Here is a 9,286-nt window from a genome sequence, read left to right as displayed (position 1 = left end):
CCGTATACTGAGCTAGTAAAAGTGTAACAAATTAATTTTTAAACAACAGCTTGGGAAGAGGTCAAACCCCAATCTCGCCCTTGTCCACCTGCCTACATATCAACATCCCTCCTCTTGCCCCTGGAGCAGCTGCCTGGCCCCTCCCTCTCCCCATCCTCGCCCCTCCCTCACCTTGTCCTCACCCCTCCCTCTCCCCTCCCTGGCCCCTCCCTCACCCAATCCTCACCCCTGCAGCAGCTCCCTGGCCGCTCCCTCACCCCTGCGGCAGCAACCTGGCTCCACCTCCCCTCCCTGGCCCCTCCCCCATTCCGTCCTCATCCCATCCTCGCCCCTCCCTCACCTTGTCCTCACTCCTCCCTCTCTCCTCCCTGGCCCCTACCTCATTCCATCCTCACCCCTCCCTCACTCCATCTTCTCTCCTCCCTCTTCCCTGCAGCAGCTGGCTGGCTCCTCTCCCCTCCCTGGCCCCTCCCCCACCACGTCCTCACCCTCCCTGGCCCCTCCCTCACCACTGCAGCAGCTGCCTGGCTCCTCTCCCCCCGCTGGGGTGGGGGTGCTGCGTGTGCTGATCTCCTCAGCCAGGTGAGGGGCTCCAGTCCAGCTCACTGCTCAACTCAGCCTCACCTTCACAGTCATCAGGGTTTGACCAAACTCCTGAACTGAGTATTGGAACCATGTTTTTGCAAGTCAGTATCAGTCCACATCAGACCACATAAAACATTGACATCTCCTTATTTACGGACTAAATCTTCATTTAACTTTTTTCAATGGCAGTGGCTGTTTTGTGCGCATCACCATGCCCCACCATGTCTGTCACCTCACATCCATGAAGTGAAAAAAGCAGGATGCACTGGGGTCGGAATGGAGCAGCTGAGCTCAGGCTCAGCCCTTTCGGACTCCATGCTGACACTTCTTGCTAGAAACTCACAGTTGTAGTGTTCAAGCACATCATGTCACTTAAGGGTTTCTGAAAATCTCAGAAATGTCTGGTCACCAAGGCTCAGAAGGTATCACAGCGTTTCATACAGACTTCATCAGGAAAGTATTCATGTACTAATCCTTGTTTTGAAGGTAATCTGAATTTCATATCAATTGTGGTCGTGCATGACTTGTGACAGGAAAACAAGCCTTGATGGGAGCTCTGGAGCCTTGATTCCAATCTGCCAGAGTGTTGATGTCTCCAGGCCCCAGGAATTTCCAATCACTGTGCTCTTCTTCAGGAAGCCTAGAGTCTCATATCTGTGTTGTTATCATATGACCCTGATCGCACAGTGTACAGACACCTCCAGCACTGCACACGTCTGAGGAAGCTGTTCCACTGCCCCAGTGAGCAATGCGAATTCTGTTGACTTGGGGGAAATAAACGTTTTTTGTTCCTTTGTACTTTGCTTGTTTCTCTGCTCAGAAAATGAGCACATTCTACACTTGTTTCAGATGAGAGTGCTGTTCTGCGGGGGTTTTTGAGATAACTAGATACCCTGATAATAATTATAACAAAACATTTGAATAGAACTCAGTGAGAATTATTTAAAAAATGTATAATAACAAATTATATTTATGTGAAAGATGGATAGATGGATTTGGTACATTCCAGGTGTGATATGACTTACTGAATGCGAATGACGTTGTGTCAGATGCTGACATTTTCCTACGTTAACCAGTCTGGATGCAAAGCTTATTTTTAGCTTCTGGTAATCCCAAATCTCTTTAATATATTTCACCATAATCACAAACAGAAAACAGAAAATATATGCGAGCAGATTAATACATATCTGACCCACATTCCCACATTCGATTAAGATGATGAATTATGCTTGGAGGTTATAAAACAATGTGAAAATGCATTTGAACATTTTGTGTAGGAAAGCTTCCTCAGAGTCCTAAATGTATGTACAGTATCTTGGAGGGCGCAGGGCAGGACCACAGCCAATCTGTCCAGGCCAGCAACACTGGAAGAACAAGTAAACTCTTCACAGAAGGTGCCACAGACTGGAATCAAATTCAGGATCCAAGAACTGTGAGGCAGAAGCTCTACATTGCAGTCACCATGACACCCAAGATGGAGCTCATGCGAAAGATCAATACTAATATCAACACTAATAACCATCCACTTCTGACAAAGAAAAACGAGGCAGTATTTGCATTCAGTTATGTCTAATGACGTGCCTCCATGTATTATGAACAAAATGAATTCCACAGTTAAAAATAGAGCCAAGTTGATTTTAAAACTGACAGTAAATGTTCTGTATTACATCATGACAATTTTCACAGAAACTTACATGATGTGACTTCACCAGCTCTGATAATTAAGCTGACTATTTTGTGTTGTAAAAAAAGCACTATTCGATCATGGTATTATTGTCTTTGCCTTGGCAACGGATCAGAATGACACCCTGGAGTTTCATTGGAGTATAAAGCTTCTAACTACTGTCTGATGCCTATAGCAGTTCAGTGCAAACTGAGGGGATTGGAGCTTGTGGGCAGTGGGGGATTGCATCTCTTGTGGTGAAACATTAGAAAAGAAACATTGCGTTTCATGGACTGAAAAGAATTAACCAGAAGAGATGTGAGGGATTTCATTATCTACTGACCTTAACATGCTTCTTTGTTTACAGAAAGAACAAAAAGAAAATGAACATAACTCTGAGGTAATTCCACTGACCTTAAACTCAACAGAAATCATCTTTAGCCAAACGCTTTGCATGGTTTTAGTGTACTCTTTTCCGTGGTTTGTTATGGTCCTGTTGCTTTACTACAGATCTGGAGTGTTAATACTTATTTAGGCCACTAGAGGGCGACATATGGACACTGCAGAGACGGAGATCGAGCTAAATCAGGTTTCACATTTCTCAGGTTATTAGAGTCATGGGCTTCAGTTGTCTACAAGCTGATTTCTCTATAAAAAGCTTTCACCTCTACAGAAGTTGTCTTTCCTGGTTTTGGGATAAACTGGTAAAGTCTTGCAGAGTTGATCATATTGGCAGTTAAAGGCTCAGATTTGCAAAATGAAAATGAAAAAATATTAAAAAGAAGAGGAAGAAGACAACACTGTCATTTGCTGTGTCAGGGGTGCAAGTATTGCTTGTTTCAAAAGTGTTCTTGATCAAACAGTCTCAGCGGGTAGAAGAGGAGAGAGGAACAGGACAGAGTTACAGTTTACAAGGGGGGCTGGAAAGGTCAGTAGATTAAAGGAACAGCCTAAGGTTGGGAAAGTTGGAAAAACAATTAACAAGTTTGGTCCAGCCTCAGCCCCAGTTCCACACTTTCCTGTAGTAACCTGGGGGTGTGGACGGTAGGTCCACACCACACTGCCAGGTAAGGGGGACCTGTTGCAGGATATCCACCTGAACTGAAGAAAACAACTCTTCATAAACATCTTTTTGCATGTTGTTCTCCAAGTCCACAATTGAAAGACACATTAAAAACACAACTATGGTAAAAGTTCCATCAGAAATTTGCCACGGTCAGCTGGAGCTTCTCCATTCAATGTTTTGGTCTAGTCATGGCAGTTAGGGTTAGAGTTGGGTCTGCCACTGGTCTCAGAGAGACACACCTAGAGGCCAGCAGCAATGCTGTCCTTGATGAGTGCAGGTGTCCTGAGCAGGAGATTTGTGTCATTACTGGCAGGACTGTTATAGACAACAAGCCTGTTCCGTTTCAGTTCTAGTTTTCTTCTTCTTTTCGAGAAAGAGCCATTCTCCATCTAGGTAGTTTTTTAAACTGACACCCAAATAAAGCTCTCTTATCCTGGGGACACGGTTTTGCAGTCTAATAACCATGAAAACAAATAAAGGATTTCATTATTGACCCATATCTTAACCGCAGCTGCTGTGAAGGCTGCAGTTCATTCGCATCACATGCTGGCTTTGATGATCCAAATTCTTCTGGTCCAAGTAGAACATAAAGCACAGTTCATCCCAAATAATTTTTTTGATTCTTTCCCATCCTCGGAACTGTGTGTAATTTTCATCATGAAACTGAGTCCTAATTGCACCAAAGCTTTTAAGCATGAAAATGATACCAAGAAGATAGGTTTAAGCCAGCGGTAATCTTTCTCTCCAAATTATATTTGAACAGATGACATCCATCATGAAGCATTTCAAGAGTAAGAATCTATTAAATCTAGTCACCAAATATAACTAGGAAACTGCAAGAATTTTGAAGACCTCAAAAGAAATCCTATCGCAACAAAATTCTACAGTTAAGCAATGTGACAGTAACCCATTTTGAATGGAAGCAGTTTCCATTGTGTGGAGTTCTCCCTTTGTTCACACAGTTTTCCTCTGGGTTCTCTGGTTTCTAAAAACAATCTGGTAAATGAATTGGCTTCTGGCAGAACTGGGTGTGTGTGTGCCCTGCCCTTCAAAAATGACCAGTTTGAGTTGTGAGAAAACAATGCCTTACGGTTCTTGAAGGCTCTGTGTCCCTGGATTAACTAGAACAGGTAGGTTTCCAAAGAATGATGTGAGGGAAAACCTGAATATTTTCAGGTTTTTGTAAAGCACACAATCACTTTTTTATGGCATGTTTTATGAATGTGTTAGACCAGTGGTTCTCAAACGTTTTGGACCACCTACCACCTACAAGTCCTCTTCTCATAGGAACCACAGAAAATCTCAATGACCAACACAAGCATGCACACACACATATATAATAAATATAATGATAATAAACTATTTTATATTGCACCTTTAAAGGCAGCTTCTCAAAGTGCTTTACAGAATGACAAGAGGAACAACCACAATTAAAAATAAACAATAAAAAAGCACTTACCAATTCAGTGAGAGGGATAAGCCTGTTTAGTTGAGCAATGCTGATGGGAATTCATTGGTCGAGCCTTGATACAATTCACAACTTTGACAACATAGTCTAACAAATTTTAAATCCTCAGGCATTTTCTTGACGGCCAGGGCCTCGCGGTGGATGCTGCAGTTCATATCTGGAGCAACCTCTCTAATTCGTGCAACTACACCTCTGTGTCGTCTTATCATCGCTCGTCTGTATAAACTCCGACGCACTTTATCCAGTCGATGCCATTCTCTTCAGAAGCTGAAATATGTGCTCTCCTGTAGTTCTTGTTGGTAGCGGCTTACAGAACAGAAAGTCCTCATGGGACGTACCCTCAAATTCGTATCTAACGTAAACGAGCAAATTAGCCAAATCAACGACATCTACAGACTCATCTAATTGCAGTGAAAAGCACCTGCTCATCTTAACGTGCTCTATCGGCGTACTTTTGACATCATCTGCCATGCCAATAATTCTGCGAGTGACTGCTGTCAAACGGGCAGCAGGTCGAGGTGTTTTGCAGCTTGTTCTCCACACACAATACGTGTCAGCTCTTTTGCAAAAGGTAAACAAAGTTCTTCGCAAATAGTGTGGGGTTTACCTGCTTTAGTAATCCGCATGCTTGCATTTTCCCCGTTTCCGTTTCAGGAGAACGTCTCAGAAGTTAAAAGAAGTTAAAAGAAGTTCATGCGCATGGGATTAAAACACAGAGACACTCACTGTACTTTTCTCAAATTAACCTAGAACAGTCCTAAAATATTTTTCTGTTATCTATCACGCTTTCCTGTGCTCACAAGATTGCCAGTGATCCAAAACCATGCAGATTCTATTACCTCCCCATTTGCTGAAGGTAACGTTTTTTTAAAATACAAGTATTAGCTCGCTGCATTAGAACAGTATGTAGGCTGCGTATTTGACACAATTTTATTAAATAGAAAATATGAAAAGCCGCCCCAATTTTTCAGTGCACGCAACACATTTCCAGGGTCATCTGCCGTACCACCTGGGGACAGTTTGAGAACCACGGTGTTAGGAAAGAAAAGGCTAAATTGCAAGAAAAAAAATGTATTGGAACAACATATATCCACACACTCCTCGGAAGGATCACAGCAGTTCAGGTCTTTCTGGAACTACATCCACAAATTTTTACACCCTGCATCCTAGACAAGACACCATACCTCTACAAAAGCATGCTGCAGAACAGAAAAAAACAACCAAATTGCTATTGATAAATCTGCACTAATAATGATTTATTTATTAAGTTTATTGTTGTGATTTTACAAGAAAGAAAGTTGAAATATATGTGCACATAGAAGCATTTTTTGCCAAACAATACACATCTCAGGACAGTTTCATCTGAAACTGAAGCTCCTGGATGTAACCTACAGTGTGTGCGAAGAATTGGAAAGAGCTGTCGTGGCAACCAAGAGAGGTAGCACAATGGTTACATGTTAGATGATGGAAAATCATCGCTAAAGAAAGATGTAGCAGTAAATAAACCACACTTCTTGATTTTTCCTAAGTTTTTAGGTGACATCGGGCATTTTTAGTAAGTAAAACTTGTCTTTCATACAAAGAGAGAAGATAAGAATGTGAAGAATATGTACTTGCATTAAAATTCTCAAAATTTGGAAATGCCATGCAATTTCAATTATATTCTGAAACTGGTAAAACATTTTAGAATGCCTGTAACAAAACAGAATAAGAAAGACTTCAGTATGTTGAAACATAATTTAAATACATCTTGTCTAAATTCACAGACACAAACACTGAAGGGGTGGTTACTGTGGATCAACTAGATAGAATCATCTTTTATTTTGTTATTTGACTAATACAGAGAGGAAAATATCTGATGAATTAATGGGCATTTATTTACTTGATTTTTTCAAACATCTTGACAATTTTTCTAGTGCTAGATACATGCAGAAGACAGAGTTAATCTGTGCTCCAAGAAGTCCCAGAGAGAAGAGGAGACTGCAGAGATGCTGTCTTCACAGGGGACACAGGTCTTCAGTACAGCAGGTCACCGTGACTGAGGGAACACAGATTTCCTCACAGCTCCTAGAGAATGCAGTAGCTGAAACAGAAAAGAGTTAATTATGGTTAGCTAATGTTCTAATGAATCTCTGTAACCTAAAAAAGGCAAAATAGTTTAAAACAGTTTGGTAAGGGACAATACACCAAAACATTAGTTGTCAGTTGCTGTATGTGCTAACACAGATGTTATTTCAGGTTTTTGTACAGCACTTTTCAAATTTGTACTGTATATAGTGGAAGCATTTTTAGTTCACTGCTATCACTTCCATTATTGCTCACAAACATGGCCCTGGCACTGTTGTTAAACTACAGGGCTGGTTCTCTCGATACAAGGATGTTACAGCTCTGTCAAGGCTTTAAAGCAGAGACCATAAAACTGTAGATTTAATTCCACTTCACTATAGTAAAAAGTACCACAGAAGGGTTTAGAAAACAAAGCATGTTTTGAGTACTTGGACCACAGAATTTCTTTACACAATAGCATTCTGTCAGAAAACCAGAAAGGTAATTAGATTGAAAGATGGTATTTTACTACACAGTCTGGAATATGCAGGATTTTGCCTGATTCAGAGTGATGTGGCATCATCTGTGATGAAAGTTGTATATACAGTATACTGTACTTATTCATCGTTGGAATCTACTCTCAAAATAGAACGATATTTTCAGTAATACCCAGCCTTAAAGGAGTTATTTGAAAAAAAGAAGCAAACCTAAAAGAAGAATGAACAATATATTTCAAGTACATTAACATAGTCAGCATCCTCACCTGTGGCCTCAGTCCTACAGAACTGACTTGAGGGTGGACATTCGGTCTCTGTTTTGCATTTTGGATCATTCTCACAGGTGTAGCACTTGAGAGATTGAACTGTAGGGTAAAAAATGGGCCAAATTTTTATTGTCAGGATTCAGCGCATAAGCAGAATTATTCAATTCAAGTACTTACATATTATATGCTTTTTTATAATCCACCTTACATGCATTGAAATGTGTGCTGCTCCACTGCACAGTATACTGAGAGTTCAGTGAAAACAAAAGATGACACCAGCACCTGCAGCGCATCAGTCCCTCTGGAGCTCTCATTTAGCATGCTATCCTTCAGATTCTGGTTTTGGAGTTGGCCTTTGGTCTTCAAGTAATCTTATTATTGCACAGGCTGCAAGAGCAGTTGTGAATCAAGAAGCTGTATTTTGGTCTTTTGGCATCTGAAGGATTTATTCCTTTGATTCTTCCAGCTCCTGAGGCTGTGACACGTGCACTTACTCGTACGGAAATTTCACCGAACTGGAAACATTCCTGCTGAATTAATAATATCACGGTATCGAACTATTCTTCACTAAAGACCTGCAGTCATCACAACATCTTAATTAATCCTTGAAAAATGACTAATTGTAATTTATAATGAGGGTAAACAAATACCTCAACACAAATGATTTGAAATCTAAGGAAGACATAAGAAGGCATTGCAATCCGTTATGCAAGTAACTTGGAACTGCAATGAAAACCTTTTTCCTGAAACTTGTTCAGGTTTGACTGGGCTTTAGTACAGAATGCTTTCCTGTACAGATACAGACGTGCACCGGTAGAGTGGGTACTCCACAGCAGACTTTGAATAGAAAAACACGGGTCGTTTTTCTGGGGCTTCATGGAGCATTTTCTCTCAAACTCCCTGCTCCACAGCGTGCAAGGCCAGAAATGTGGCACCATTTCATGTTGAATGGTAAAGTATTGTGCTATTTTGTCTTTTGGAATAAAAGTCAGATGAGAAAAGCAGTAGAAGAGTCCTGACCTTGCGAGCTGCAGAGCAGCAGAAGCAGCGCGGCGCACAGGAGCATCCTCATGGTTCCGCTGGCTGTGGAGAGACGGCGCCTGACTGAGGGGGCAAGCGAGAGGAGCACCTTTTTAACTGTCACGCCTCCCACGTGACTCTGAGCCCTGTGCTCATCGGGTTTCAGCTGCGTGACATTACACACACCGGCACAGAGACAAAAATACAGAGAAATAAATACATTTTATAAGGCTACAGAAATTCAGGATTAAATCACTGTCAAGGTTTGTTTTGGCTTGTAATGAGTTGCAGAACTGGTTGGGCAAGACAAGCATACTTGAGTTTTTCTCAGGTTAACCTTATGCACCTCCAGACTGGAACAGAATGAGTCTCCTGGTCGAGATCCCTTCTTTCTGAGACACTGGTGTCACTGTGATGGGCTCTGCCTGCTGACCAAGCATCTTTGCTTCAGCCTTCATTTCTCCATAAAACCTGTTTTTTTTTTGTTTTGAGCTTCATAAGATTAAGAAATCCATCTGCAAATCAAACATGAGGCTTTCAACTAAAAAAGAACATCTACTGTAAATGTTTTTTTTTATTTGTAGGACTGACGCCATTGAAATGCTGCATCGGAAACCCTGAGCTGTAAAAACTCAAATATGCAGTGTAAATAACAGAGGCCTCTTCCGTAAACCA

At 41.4% G+C, this 9,286-nt stretch overlaps 1 protein-coding gene across 1 annotated transcript; it reads right to left on the bottom strand.

Moving 5' to 3' along the window:
• Nucleotides 1-6,017: 6,017 nt before the first annotated feature.
• On the bottom strand, nt 6,018-8,720 carry LOC107076697 (lymphocyte antigen 6D). Its single transcript, XM_069189781.1, has 3 exons — nt 8,612-8,720; nt 7,592-7,690; nt 6,018-6,865 (listed from the first exon to the last, which is right to left on the bottom strand). The coding sequence occupies exons 1-3, from the start codon at nt 8,661-8,663 to the stop codon at nt 6,780-6,782; spliced, it is 237 nt and encodes a 78-aa protein (XP_069045882.1). The 5' UTR covers nt 8,664-8,720; the 3' UTR covers nt 6,018-6,779.
• Between the last annotated feature and the right edge of the window lie 566 nt (nt 8,721-9,286).

The sequence above is a fragment of the Lepisosteus oculatus genome, chromosome 5, assembly GCF_040954835.1.
Source record: "Lepisosteus oculatus isolate fLepOcu1 chromosome 5, fLepOcu1.hap2, whole genome shotgun sequence".
Lineage (NCBI taxonomy): Eukaryota > Metazoa > Chordata > Actinopteri > Semionotiformes > Lepisosteidae > Lepisosteus > Lepisosteus oculatus.
The sequence above is the reverse complement of the archived record's forward strand: the minus strand, read 5'-3'. Positions and strand labels throughout refer to the sequence as shown.